Source organism: Pongo abelii, chromosome 18 (assembly GCF_028885655.2).
Source record: "Pongo abelii isolate AG06213 chromosome 18, NHGRI_mPonAbe1-v2.0_pri, whole genome shotgun sequence".
NCBI lineage: Eukaryota > Metazoa > Chordata > Mammalia > Primates > Hominidae > Pongo > Pongo abelii.
The window spans coordinates 46771013-46786064 of NC_072003.2; the positions used below are offsets into that span (position 1 = coordinate 46771013).

At 35.4% G+C, this 15052-nt stretch overlaps 1 protein-coding gene across 11 annotated transcripts in view; it reads left to right on the plus strand.

Annotated features, from left to right (window-relative positions):
• The window catches only part of PHKB (phosphorylase kinase regulatory subunit beta), a 238738-nt gene that overhangs the window by 118297 nt on the left and 105389 nt on the right, over nucleotides 1-15052 (plus strand). For all 11 annotated transcript variants that reach the window (XM_054533204.2, XM_054533198.2, XM_024233087.3 and 8 more), the window contains 3 exon segments: nucleotides 4685-4748; nucleotides 12103-12198; nucleotides 13331-13528. In XM_054533204.2, coding sequence (XP_054389179.1) covers nucleotides 4685-4748; nucleotides 12103-12198; nucleotides 13331-13528 — 358 coding nt within the window.

The following is a 15052-nucleotide window of genomic DNA, read 5'->3' on the forward strand; positions in this document are numbered from 1 at the left end:
TGCCTCTTAAATTTTTATAGATTAAAAGAAAGACACATCATTAAAAAAATTGTGGAATTTCCCTCTATTCCTAGTTTTCTGAGAGTTTTGTCATAAATGGATGTTGAATTTTGTTCGATGCATTTTCTGCATCAGTTGATATGACCATGTTATTTTGTTTTGCTTTAGCCAGTTAACATGGTAATTATATTAATTGGGTTTTTATTATTGAACTGGCCTTGTTTCCCTGGAGTAAACCCTACTTAGTCGTGGTGATAATTCAGCTTACATACTGCTGAATATTGTTTGCAAATGTGTTTTTATGGATTTTGAACGTCAATGCTCATTTAGTTCCTCTCTATCCTTGCTGGTTTTCTGTCTAGTTGTTCTACCAATTGTTGAGAGAAAAGGAGAAAAGTGTGCAAGTATCCAACCGTAACTGTGGTTTTGTCTATTCTTTCAGTTCTATCAGTTTTATTTCACACATTTTGCAACTCTGTTTGGTGCATACACATTTAGGATTGCTATGTCTTCTTGGTAGATTGACCTTTTTTATTATGTATTATAATATCCTTCTCTGTCTCTAATAATTTTCTTTGCTCTGAAGTCTCCTTTATCTATTATTAATATAGTCACTCCTGCGTTATTTTGATTGTGTGATATATCTTTTTCCATCCTTTAACTTTCAGCGTGTCTATATTGTTATATTTGAGGGTACTTTTTTATAGACAGTACATAGGTGAGCCATATTTTAACCCTGCAAATCTCTTTCTTTCAGTTGGTATATTTCATGCTTTTAAATTTAATTAATTTGTCATATGTTTGGGCTTAAGTCTGCCATTTTCTTTTTTATTTATGTCTTTTTTAATGTTATTTTTAACTGTTTTCCACCTTTTCTTAACTTAGCTGATGCCATTTTATTGATTTTTTTGTTTGTTTATTCTATTTTTCATTTTTCTGTTTTATTTTTCCTACCTTCCTGTGGGTACTTAAAGATTTTTTTAAAATCTCTTTTTGATTTATCAATAGTGGTTTTGATTGTATCATTTTGTATAGTTTTTTAGTGATTGCTGTAGGTAACACTTCAGTGTAGTGATGTCATCATTTTATTAGTTCAAATGAAGTATAGAAAACTTACTTTCATTTATGTCTTATCACCATTCTGAATTTATAATAGTTATCTTAAATATTTCCTCCATACACATTTAGAATCATATCAGACAGTGTTATAATTTTTGCTTCAACTGTCAAAATTAAAGAGGAGAAGAAACATGTATTGTATTTACCCATATTTATGCTTACCATATTTTTTGTTTCTTTTTGGTGTTCTGATATATGTTTTTTCCTCTTTTTAAAAAATTACCTTTCTGTTTAGAGAATGGAGTTTAGCCGTTCTTTCAGAGTAGGTCTGCTGGTGATAGAATCTCTTATTTTCCTTCATGTGAGATTGTCTTGGTTTCTTCTTGACTGCTAAGTGATGTATTTACTGGTATAACTTTCTGAGTGGGTAGTTTTTTTCTTTCAATCACTGGAAACTCTTGTGCCACATCCTAGCCTTCATGGTTTCTAATAAACAATCCATTGTCATTCTAATTATTTTTCCCCTATAGGTAATGTGTTATCTCTGGCTACTGTCAAGATTTTTTTCTTTGTCTTTAATTTTCAGAAGTTATGATGTGTCTTAGCATGGACATTTTAAAATTTATTCTGTTTGTGTTTCACTCAGCTTCTTGAATCTGTAGGTTTATGGGTCTTGCTAAGTGGGAATTTTCTGCTTTGCCCTCTGTCGCTCTCCTTTAGGAACTCAGGTGACATGAATGTTAGATACTTTGTTATGATCCGACAAATCCCTGAGGCCCTAATCATTTTTTTCCATTCTATTTTCTTTGTTTTGATCAAATTGGATAATTTCTGTTGTTCTGTCTTCCAGTTTGGTTATTCTTTCCTCTGTCCTCATCATTCTGCTGTTGAGCCTATCTACTGAACTTTTTATTTACACTATTATATTTCTCAATTTTAAAAACTTTGCGGATACTTTCTGTTTCTTAAGGATTTCTGGTTTTTTGAGTTGTTTCAAGCATGTTCGTAATTGCTTATTGAAGCATTTTTATCATGGCTGCTTTAAAATCTTTGTCAGATAATTCTAACAACTCTTTCTTCTCAATGTTAGCATTGAGCAATTGATTGTATTTTTTTCATTTGGTTTGAGATCTTTCAGGTTCCAGGTATGAGGAGTGTTTTTTGATTGACATATAGGTATTTTGGGCATAATAGTATAAGACCCTAGATCTTATTTTAACTTTCTGTTTTAGCTGTATTTTTTTATACCACTCTGGTAGAAGAAGGGGTGAGGGCACATCACCTCATTACTGCCAGGTAGGAATATAAGGCCATTATTTTTGTTGACATCCAGCTCCCCAGTAGGCCTCCACTAATACCTCCTTGGCTGGGAAATATAGGAGTGCTTCATTACTGGTTCTCATTTGGCCTCCATTTATAGGGCAGGAGAAAAGGTGTGACCTCTTGATTGGTGATGAAGTGGTTTCTTATCACCTATTGGAAATGAAAGTGTTGACTTCTTCTTTGTAGTTTTCTGACACCACCATGACTAAGAGAGTTGGGAGTTGAGCATTGTGCCTCATGATAGACTCATGAATGTAGAAGTCTAGGTTTCTACTCAGCCTTTGCTGGAATGGATGGGGGTAGGGTAAAGTTTTTTCTGAGTGGTTATTGTCTAAAAGTTTTATTTTTGCTAGGCTGCTCTTTTCCTGTCCTTTGGCTAGAGAGACAGGCTTTTGTTGGGGATTTTTTGTATGCATGCGCTGGCATTTCTCAGTGGTTGGCTCCTTTGACTTTGAGACTGGTATAAATAAGGCAAAAAGGAAACCCAGGGCACTTACCATAGTGTCGTTCATAGAGTCCTGAAGTTCATAGCTAGACTACCTTCTACCCATGTTTCTAAGTCTTTTTATGTTTGTTTTATATGTAATGTCCAAGCTTCTTGGTAGTACTTAGTGAGAAGACTAGGGAAAATTATGTCTACTCCGTCTTCCCATCCATGTATCTTTAAAATAAGTGTCTGATCTATTTATTGTCCTGCAATAAAAGTGATGATTTCTTAAAAACAGGTTATGAAACAACTTATAGGATGTAGATGATGATGACATGAATAGCTTAGAACAGTAGCTCTCAAACTTAAAGTGCATTCAAACACCTGGAAGGCTTTTTAACACTGATTATGGAGCCCTACTCCCAAGAAGAAATGAGAACTAGCATTTCTAACAAGTTCCCAGGTAATACTGAAGGTGCTGCTCTGGGGACCATAGTATGATAATCTGTTTCAAAGAAATGCTGAATAGATGACAGATCATTAGCTTTAAATGATATTAATGGCAAATACAGTTGCTTTGAGTAAAACAAATAAAAATTTGTAATAATTAAACTGGGTATTAGATATAAAATATTTAAATGTGTATACTTAAAAGATGGTATCATATTTTTAATGAAATGGGTTTTCCCATTTTCCAGCACTATAGTATATGGCATTTGAGAGGCCAAAAGAGTTAAGACACTAAGGGAAATAGTATTCATTTTATTATAAAGGGAAGAATATAGCAAAAAATGAGAGATAAGGTGATCAGTTGTTCTGTGAGCATAAAATAATGCCTATTTTTTGGATCTTAGGCAAGAGTGTTTGAAAGATACCTTAAGCCACACTCTGATAGTTGTATGATATGCAAGATCTTTCTTTTTTTTTTTTTTTCAATTTTATTTTATTTTATTTATTTTTTTTTTATGATTTTTCTTTTTTTTTTCTTTTATTATTATTATTATTATTATTATTATTATACTTTAGGTTTTATGGTACATGTGCGCAATGTGCAGGTAAGTTACATATGTATACATGTGCCATGCTGGTGCGCTGCACCCACCAACTCGTCATCTAGCATTAGGTATATCTCCCAATGCTATCCCTCCCCCCTCCCCCCACCCCACAACAGTCCCCAGAGTGTGATGTTCCCCTTCCTGTGTCCATGTGTTCTCATTGTTCAATTCCCACCTATGAGTGAGAATATGCGGTGTTTGGTTTTTTGTTCTTGCGATAGTTTACTGAGAATGATGATTTCCAATTTCATCCATGTCCCTACAAAGGACGTGAACTCATCATTTTTTATGGCTGCATAGTATTCCATGGTGTATATGTGCCACATTTTCTTAATCCAGTCTATCATTGTAGGACATTTGGGTTGGTTCCAAGTCTTTGCTATTGTGAATAATGCAAGATCTTTCTTAAGACTCAGATTTGATGTCAGAAAAGCTCTGTTACATTGATCTGAACTAATGATGCCCAACCTGCTAATTACTGCACTTATCATCATAATATACCTTCCTCTAAAGTTCATCTTTTTTTCTTGAGTTAGTGAGTAAAAATGATTCTGGAATTAAAACTACTCCCATCAATAGTATGACCATTAGTTTAGATCAAGGTGAACCTAGAAATATTTTTCCCAGGTGATCACTAACTATAAAAAAGAAAAATTAAAATAGTGAAATGTCAGAATGAGGTCTCTTAGACATTCTTCTTCTTACAGAAGTTGTTATAAATGTTAATAAAGAGATTTGCTTGTGAATATTCATCAGATAATTGTTCTGATTTTGTAGCCACATACATTAGAGTAATAAAGTATTTCCTTTTCTCTTTTAGCTCTGTTGGCTTAGCAAAAGCAGCTCTAGAAGCAATTAATGGATTCAACCTTTTTGGCAACCAGGTAAAAAATAAGACCCCCAGAATCTTTGATTATTTGAATTGCACATTTAATTAATTTGGCTTTTCATTAACAAAGTCATTTCCTTATAATCAGAGAATGTCCAAAATTTATGTAGAAGCTCATGCTTGAACTTTTCCTTTGAAAATGATTTGCCAGTTAAATTTTAGTTTTCTAACTAAAGACCATTGCTTAATTTCTTTAAAAAAAAAAAAAAAGAAAGAAAAATTTTTTTGATAAAGAATTCTGATTTCGTTGGTTCAGTGACTTTTCCCTCAAGTCTATTACTCATTTTGCAGAGAGTTTCACATTTTTTAATATATTTGGCATTGTATATATATTTTTTTATGTCAGTTTTCATGTTGGTTTCAATTTAATGTATTTCAATGTATATCTCATGTAGAAGAGAATTTGTGTGATGTGTTTAGCCAGATAATTGGGAGTTTTGATCCTAGCTTCACCTTCAACTGGCTATAATCAAATGTCTAAAATCTCATTATCTTTGGGGATGAAAAAGAAACCCTGAAGGTCGTCTTAAATTTTCATTAGATCTTTAACCAGTTTTTGTACTGAAAGAATCTAATCAAGTGACCATGGATTGAGTTGTCAGTGGAAAGGAATAAAATGTAGGAATAGAGGTTACTACTTTGGATCAAGAAGTAGGCCAATTTTCTTTAGCAGTTTTTATAAAGATTCCTAAGATGGTGAGGTAAAGTGAAGTTTCTGACTGATATTATAATTAATCCTAAGCTACTGAAATGCTAAGTCAGTAAAGAGACATTTTAGGAGGTTACACAGTTGTGCAAAAAAAAAATGACATGGTTTTTGTTATGGCAATTATAATACTATTTACTCAAGTCTTGAATTTAAGAATGTTTTTAATTGTAGTATATTAATGCAGCTACCTCTCTTCTCCACCTTACGTACACAAGCACTCTTCTCATCCCAACTCCCTCTGGAGGATGGATGGGCTCTGTCTATATGAAGGTCATGAGGAATTACCACACACTCTGGATCACCCATTTTCATATTCCTGGATGGATGGATGGATGGATGGATGGATGGATGGATGGATGGATGGATGGATGGATAGACAGACAGGAGTAGGAGGATAAAATGACTTTAAAGAATGGCATTATATTAGGGGTTAGGAGACAGGATCACTGCATGCTCTGTACTCAATTCCACCAGTGAGTTTGGCTATTTAACTAAGCCTCAGCTTCCTTGTCTAAAAAAATAAAGATAATGATAATAGGACCTAACTCAGGAGGTTTTCATGCAAATAAAAGTTAGTTAGCATAGTGCTTTGCAGAGATTAAACTTTTAATAAATGCCATCTCTTGTTGCTATTTTTTTTTAATTTTATTTTTTTGAGACAAAGGTCTCGCTCTTGTCCCCCAGGCTGGAGTGCGATGGCGCGATCTCGGCTCACTGCGACCTCCGCCTCCCGGGTTCAAGCAATTCTTCTGCCTCGGCCCCCCGAGTAGCTGGGATTACAGGCGACTGCCACCACACCCGGCTAATTTTTGTATTTTTAGTTGAGACGGGGTTTCACCATGTTGGCCAGGCTGGTCTCTAACTCCTGACCTCAGGTGATCCACCCACCTCAGCCTCCCAAAGTGCTGGGATTACAGGCATGAGACACTATGCATGGCTGACTCCTGTTGCTATTATTTATGAAATAATAGTAATACAAAGGAAGGGAAATGAGAAAGAACTGAAAGCTTTCTAGAGCATATATCAAGGAGACTGAGAGGAGGCATGGATTAAACCAGAGCTGATGTTATCAGCAGTCTGGAAAGGTACAGGTCTTGCTAACCTGGCTTCTGTGACATACCAAATACTGAGCTGAATGGAGCTGAGTGTCTCTTGGTTGGCTGTTATATGGTAGTAGCCAGCTCTTTTTTGCAATAGTGTCATCTCCTTTGAAGTACCTGAGTCTTAGTGTATGTTGCTTACATACCTGTATGCACCCCTTCCAATTGCGTGTATACTCACACACATACATACAAGCTACATTTCCTAACTCTACCGATCTTTCAGTGCTCGATTTTTCCCAGGAAGCTTTCATAAATTGCTCAGCTATAATTCTAAAATCACGAAATTACTTTACTCTGCATTTGGATTCTGAGTTATAACTGTATTGCTGATATTGTTCCTCAGCCAGTTTCTCAATCTTGACTACGCATTGGAATTATTTGAGGAATTAAAAAAAATACTCATATATGAGCTCTACTTCCAGGGATTCTGATTTAATTGGTGTAGGGGGAGGCCTTGGCATTGAGATTTTTTGGAACTCCTCAGGAATTCTAATATACAATCAAGGGTGAGAACAACTGCTCTAAGCCGAGTTAAGTTTTGGCCTTGTTCAGGTCACATCTATTTCCAATGGAGCTATGCACCAAATATTTGCTGAATTGACTACTACTTGATTGTTTCAGATAGAAATATGGACAGATTGTTTCAGATAGAAATATGGACAGATAATATCTTCTTTTTTTTTTTTTTTTTTTGAGACAGCTTCTTGCTCTATCACCCAGGCTGGAGTGCAGTGGCGCGATCTTGGCTCACTGCAACCTCCACCTCCTGGGTTCAAGCGATTCTCCTGCCTCAGCCTCCCAAGTAGCTGGGAGTACAGGCATGTGCCACCACACCCGGCTAATTTTTGGATTTTTAATAGAGGTGGGGTTTCATCATGTTGGCCAGGCTGATCTTGAACTCCTTACCTCAGGTGATCCGCCCGCCTTGGCCTCCCAAAGTGCTGGGATTACAGCCGTGAGCCACCACGCCGGGCCATGTCTTATTTCTTTAGCCACAAGAATATCACATGTTGCCAGTAAAGTCCCGTCATCTTCCATTTTTACAAGGTAGTGTCAGTGTCCTAGTTTTACAAATTCTCTTTCGTCTCTTTTTTCTGATGTGGAGAATTGCAGAAATATGACTTTGAAAATGTTACTATTCCCTCCTCTACAGCAGTTAAATTAATAATGTACCTGCTAAACAGTAGCACATTTAAAAGTGCATGTGATCTTTTTAGTGTTTAATCATTTTATAATGTCATTGTATATACTTAAAAGAGCTGTAATCTAATTAAAAGTCAGTTGCTGGGAAAAGAATTGACATAAAGAAATGCTTTTATTCAAATGAAAATCCATAGAAACCACCTCAAGACTTGGGGGATTTCAGATCATATTGATATTCACAGTTATTCCTAAAGGCCATTGGTATAAGGTTTTGGAAGACCTGATTGTGTGTCTTTAATTAAATTAATTTAGAACTTTCAAAAAGTACATTCCCTCTTGATGGCAACTCAAGAGAGATAGTAGAGCCCCTCTCTCAAAATGAATGATTGGAAGATTGAGGTAGTGTTTCTCAGATCACACCACACAGGGGCAAAACTAGGAATTAAACCAATGCCACTCCATAATGAATCTATTAATAGAAGATCAACTTGTTGGTACGGGAAATTTCAGCTGTTGGACACTTTCTACTTTTAGAATTGGGAGCTGTGCATTTTCTTTGGAAACTCTTAAGCTGTTTTTTGCTTAATAATTATTGAGCTGCTGAAAGAGGTATCCATTTCACAAATAGTGTGAAAGGCTTGCCTTTTGCCCCTGGCTTCAGCATATGAGATAAAACAAATGTTAATTTTATTTTTATGGGCAGTTGTTGGGTGGTAAAGTTTTTCGCTTTGGTTATGATTATTATGCGTTCCTATACTTCCTCCTTTTTTTCCAATAATAACTTTCCTTATTATTCAAGGGAAAAAAAAACACTTTAAGTCTTTTTCTGAAACTATTTTCCAAATTTATTTTTCTTTGGGACATTGAGAATAAAATGTGATAAAAAGGCCTAGTTTCCTTAATGATTTGTTTACAATAAAAACCAATTTGGGGCAGAGCTACATTTAGAAACATATATAATCCTCAATATGGGAATCACATATTTCATCATGATCTCAAATATATTCTGTATAAATTTCATGACAAATACATTTAAATATTATTTAAATAATGTTTGATAATATTTAAACAGTAATATTTTAGTCTATCAGAATTTATTTTCATCAAATGTCATAATCATAGTAAGCAACAGTTTTGTGATTCCTGGGTTCGAGTCTCAGCTCTGCTCTTTTGAGACCCTGAAAATTCATGTTCAAATTTATCTTTCTCTGTAGTTTGAGAATTCCTTTCACAGTATGTGCATGAGGACAAAGAAGCTTGGGTTGTGAGAGGGGCTGCTGGAAAGAGCTGTTGGGTCAGTAGGCAAAAGCTGGCTATTTACACATCTATTGCCACCACAGCCTTGGTGCAGAAGGGAAATTCCCATCAGTAAATTTCTGGAAGAATACATTTCTCCAGGCTCTGCTACAGAGCTCAGTGACAGCCTCATAACTGAACTAGGGGAGAAAATCTCCTGACCATAGTTTTGCAGTGTGGTTTTGTTCCAGAATAAGAATGTGAAGATCATGTATGATAGGTAGATCCAATGACCAGTTGTACCTTGTTTTATTTTTTGAGTCTAGATGAGGGCAGCAAGTCCCTTAGCTCAGGCTCCGAGAAGTGATTAATGAAGAAAAGAAAGATCAGACAGTCTTTAAATTGTTTTCTTTTGAATTGAGACCAGTGAGATCAGCAAAGTCTTATGTTTATACAGTTGGTACCCTTGGCCTTAGGGACTATCTCAAAAGTGGTTGTTCTGGTCATGGGATTAAGGGAAGTGCAGTGCAACCCTTCCTCACCACTGGAACTCAAGTCCCCATGACAGTGGTCAGGTTTCAGAATCATCTTCCAGTCCCAGTGCATTTACTAGACTAAAACCATTATAGAAACTTGGTTAGGGAGTAAAGTTTGAGCTGTCAGTCTTAAAATAAGCTCTTTAGGTGGAGTCAGGATATTATGGCAGAATTATAATGTTTTCAGGAAATGGAAGATGAAAATAAAATATCCAAAGCTAATCAGATACTCTGAAGTGACATATACATATAAAACATCCTTTCATATTCCTGTCCTTAATTGGGGAAATCAAGATACTGACAAATGAGCCGAGGCCAGAATCTAAAAGGTAATGACTAGAGAAATTGCTCATGTTATGCAAAGTGTTCAAAGCAGTGCAGACATCTAGCTTCCTTTGAAATTTACAGGCCTTAAATTAATGTGTCTGATGATTTAAAGTAGGTGATAATTAATTCCATGTGTGGGTTCTCCTTGTTGACTCTTAAAAAGACTTGCTTTTGGATTGGGAATAGCTGCCCATGACCTTGGGAGATTTTACCCTCCTGGAAATCTGGACCGTAATGCCTAAAGCATGGGATATTTTTGTGAGAAGACAGCCAAACAATATAGTTAATCACCCTTTAGTCTCGGTGTTAAAATATGGTAACATTATGAGATTATTTTTCCCTTTGGGCATATTTCTTAGGTTGGCAGAGAAAAATTGAGAGCTGAATAAATACTTTGATGAATTTAGACAAATAAGCCATTTATTTGCGGCCAGAAAATAGAAGTTGGCTGTTTACATTAATCAAGTAACATAGAAAATTGCCAAATTTGCCATTTCACTTCATTATTTATAAATTATCCTACTTAGATTGTATCTTTTGAAAATTTAATTCCAGGCAGATAGTTTGGTATGCAATTAACTTTATTAATTCTTGGCCTAAAGATAAATTATAGCTCCTATTTTTTGTGTATTCATAGGTTCCTAACATATTATATCCATTTATTTCTCTGCTGTTTTGTTCTAACTACCCTACTCGCTCCCATTTCACCAAAATTCAGAGCCTAGCTATGGTCCTCACCTTCTCTATGAAGTGCCCCAACTTCCCTGGGGACTTGTTTTATAATTTTCTTCTCCCCCTTAAACCACTAACTTTGGTGAAACTAAGTCATGTGTTGCAATGTGCTGCCTTTTTGTTTTCTTAATAATGTTGTTCAGGACTGTTGCCTGGGTCAGCTCCTTGAGAGCACAGGTCAAATTTGATCTTGTTTGTTTTCCTCAAAGCAGAGTGCACAGTACCTTGCCAACGGCAGCTGCTGCATGAACCAGTAGAGATGGGAGGTTGGAACTCTGGAGTTATAGAAAGGACAATTTACCATTCATCTGGTGGTTGAGAGACCGCCTCACCGAATCACTGTTCATTTATTAATTTACTTGTCAGATTTTAAAAAGATTTTAAAATGATATTCTGAATGAGAAATCATTCTATTTTATGAGCTAATTTTCATGTACAAAAATGGGCTACTAGGAAAAAAATACCTCTAGTGAATCTGACATCTGGGTATGGGGTCTGGTGCTGCTAGATTTTGAAGTTCAGTCTAGGTGATTTGTTGGAGATATTTTTGTTTCAGTTTGAATGCATCTGTGAAGTTGGTGAGAATTGGGATGAGATTCAGAAAATAGTATTAAAGTAACATGAAATTTATAATTCTCTTTTCCCTTTCCCCATGTATTTTTCTGAGTATTCTCCTTATTCCCATCCAGTTCTATGTGATTTCAAATATTTAGCTCCCCAGTAAAGCTGTTGAATATGGAATGCACTAGTTTTAACCTGGTTAGCAGATAGATTAACATTTTCTGTTACACATATTTGTTTTATTCAAGCTTTTTTTTCTTACTTGAAATATATATATGTGTGTGTGCATATATATATATGGGGGAATTGTATAAAATATACATATATGGGGGAATTGTATAATATAGTGTTCAAAGAATGGGCCTCTGTGTCAGAGACTTGATTTTGAACCTTTGCTCTGTTAAAGTAAGTCTTAACGTCCTTTTCAGTAAAATGGGGAAAACAATATCTACATATGGATATTAAATGAGACAATCCATGTGACACATAAAGCATAGTGCCTGTTGTGGTGAATATTAGTCAAGATTAGTTGCTTTATTGTTATTTGAGATTCTCCTGTCTTCATAATCCAGTATTCTTTTACATTCATCTAGATTGTATCTAAATTTGTTTAGTTTGATCATATAGTCAGTATTTATGAGGAATGTACAACTCAGATTTTATGAATCTGCATTCTCATTCTTTTTCATGTTAGCTAAACTAATTGTATTTCCATTAAAATAAATGTCACTAATATATTGGCTATCTTGTAATCAGTACATTTTGATTTATAAGAAAGTCAGGGAAAACATGAAAATAACATTTTTATGATTATAAAATTAATGTTTATTGCAAGATATTTGAGAAATATTGAAAGTACAAACAAAATTTAAATCTTCTGGAACTCCACACTCAAGATGCAGTCAATGTCAGTATTTTTGTGAAGTTTTCACAGTCAAAATGCCAAAGTTCTACAAGTCTTTTTTCTTAATTTAGGAAATGTTTTTCTTTTTCTCTTTCCAGGGCTGTTCGTGGTCAGTTATATTTGTGGATCTAGATGCTCACAATCGCAACAGGCAAACTTTGTGCTCGCTGTTACCCAGAGAATCAAGATCACATGTGAGACATTTAATAATGATAAATTTAACATGAACTGTTGTTTATGATTTCCATGTAGTTTTATCTTAATTTCCAATAAAGTACTCTAAAATGTTAGTGGTCGTCCAGAAGGGATAAGAAGACATGGTAGATATTGCCCCTTACTCCTCTGGCCTGGGGAGGTCTTAGGAACTGGACAAGAGTTGTGGACACGGCTGCTTTGGCCTTTGAATCTTTTGCAGGAGAATAGAAAAATAGACTTTTCTTCTGGGGGAGTAGCAACATTAGGCCAAGGTGAATTATTTTTTTGCCATGGTATATTAGAAAAATATTTTTCATAGTGTATATATCTTTTGGATAAAATAACCTTCCATTCCTTATTTCTGTTCTCTCATTCAATTCACTTTTCCCCCTTGCCTGATGAACTTTTGTATGCTTATCCTACCTGATTGCAGAATTTTCTAGGGACTATTTGTGGTTCTGTTATTTAGAAAACACCCAAAGTGGAATAATTAGTTATTCAAAACAACTCTTTTGTGTAAGTAATGTAAGATTATCATTAAAAAGAAAAAGCTCCCCAAATAAGCAAATAATATAACACCCACTCATGCCGCTACTCTAATACAATCTTGACAACATTTGGGTATATATGTTTTCACTTATTTTTAGACATATATAATATTTTTATTTTACAAAGCTATAAGAGTACTTTTTATATTGATTGATAACCTAGCTCTGTGAATGGATATTGTCCCATACCAGTAAACAGATTTCTACAATGTAAATTTTAATAGTTGCTAATTTACTCAACTAATTGTTGGACATTTAGGTTGTTTCCTCTTTTTCATTATTATAAGCAAATTGTTGTGAAAGACTAAGTTGTGACAACTATTAAATTTCTGTGCACCATTTTAATTAATATTTTGATGTTTGAGCCCATTGAATCTTGAAAATACTATCAACAAATAAAGTTTTATCTCCTCTGTAAGGTTTCCTGGAACATGCCATAGAAACATCTGTCTGATCCTGGGAGCAGAGCGTGCTCACTTTTGACTGCATAACCTCACTGGCTTTTCATCTCTATCATTCTCCTTGGGTTGTGTTGATCACATCGCTGTGGACACTCACAGTCTCTCTTTCTCATTGCCTCCAGAACACAGATGCTGCCCTGCTCCCCTGCATCAGTTATCCTGCATTTGCCCTGGATGATGAAGTTCTGTTTAGCCAGACACTTGATAAAGTGGTTAGAAAATTAAAAGGAAAATATGGATTTAAACGTTTCTTGAGAGATGGGTATAGAACATCATTGGAAGATCCCAACAGATGCTACTACAAGCCAGCTGAAATTAAGGTATTAAAAAATATTCCATGGTAATCGCATATCAGAGCAATCAAAAGCACAGATTCAGGAGACTGACCATTGGGTTTGAATTCTGGCTCTGCTACTTACTAGCTATGTGGCCCTGGGCCAGTTAATTAATCTCTCTCTGTGTTTAATTTTTTTCATTGGTAAAATAATAATAGTACCTATATCATGAGGTTCTTATGACGATTAAATAACTTACATAAAAGTGCTTAGAATAGTGCTTGGCACGTAGTGAATGCTCAGTAAGTGTTAGCTCTTATTACCAGTGAGGTGTTTACTGATAATGGGCCATGTTGATTTATTGGGTGAATAATTTTTCTATTGCATTTTCAGTCCTATGCTTGCCTGATCCATACTATTTGTCTTATATAATATTAAATATCTGTTTGTAATATTCCTTTCAATCTATTAAGCAAATTCTTTCATTAAAACTGATAGGCCATTCCATCTTCCTTTATCTGTTTCATTTAGACACTTTCTTTTAAAATATAGTCCTCTAAATATTTAGTTTTAAAATGTTTTGTATTTCAAAACACACATACCACTATATGTAGTTTTATACTAGCTGCTTTTAAGCCATCTAGAAAATAGCACCCCAAAAAAGTAAGAAGTCATGCACATTGCTGAGGATTTTGCTTTAATGTAGTGTTTTGAAAGGTATTTTGTTTTTTTGTTTCTTTCCTTTTGAGATGGAGTCTTGCTCTGTTGCCCAGGCTGGAGAGCAGTGGCATGATCTCAGCTCACTGTAACCTCCACCTCCTGGGTTCAAGCAATTCTCCTGCCTCAGCCTCCTGAGTAGCTGGGATTACAGGCACATGCCACAATGCCCAGCCCAGCTAATTTTTTTGTGTTAGTAGAGATGGGGTTTCACCATGTTGGCCAGGCTGGTCTTGAACTCCTGACCAAGTGATCTGCCCTCCTAGGCCTCCCAAAGTGCTGGGATTACAAGCATGAGCCACTGTGCCCGGCTGAAAGGTATTTTGTGTGCATGGGCATAATTGGCTCACTCACTGAAGGTAGGTAAGGTCCCTAGGAATCTGTATGTAGAAAATGTGTAGGCAACGTTATACCTTTTAAGTTTTTTGGCAATTAACATACTATTTTAAAATTTAACATACACTTTTGCAGAAAAACTAGACAAGCTATTTATCATTTTATTTAACTTCTTTTTTTGTTTTTTTTTAAATAGAGACCAGATCCCCCTATGTTGCCCAGGCTGGACTGGAACTCCAGGGCTCAAGTGATTCTCCTGCCTCAGCCTCCCAAGTAGCTTGGACTACAGGCATACACCACCACACCCAGCTTTATTTAATTTCACAGTTGACTATCACTTGGAAACCATTTTATTGTGTGCACTTTTGAAATTTTCAGCAGTGTTGGCAGTGTTACAATCTGTTAGGTTGGGCCAAAAGATCCATTTATCTCTTAAACACCTTCAAATGTTTCTTTCCTATTTAATACATTTTCTGTGCCAATATTTACAGCACTTACATTTGAATTGGACCACCT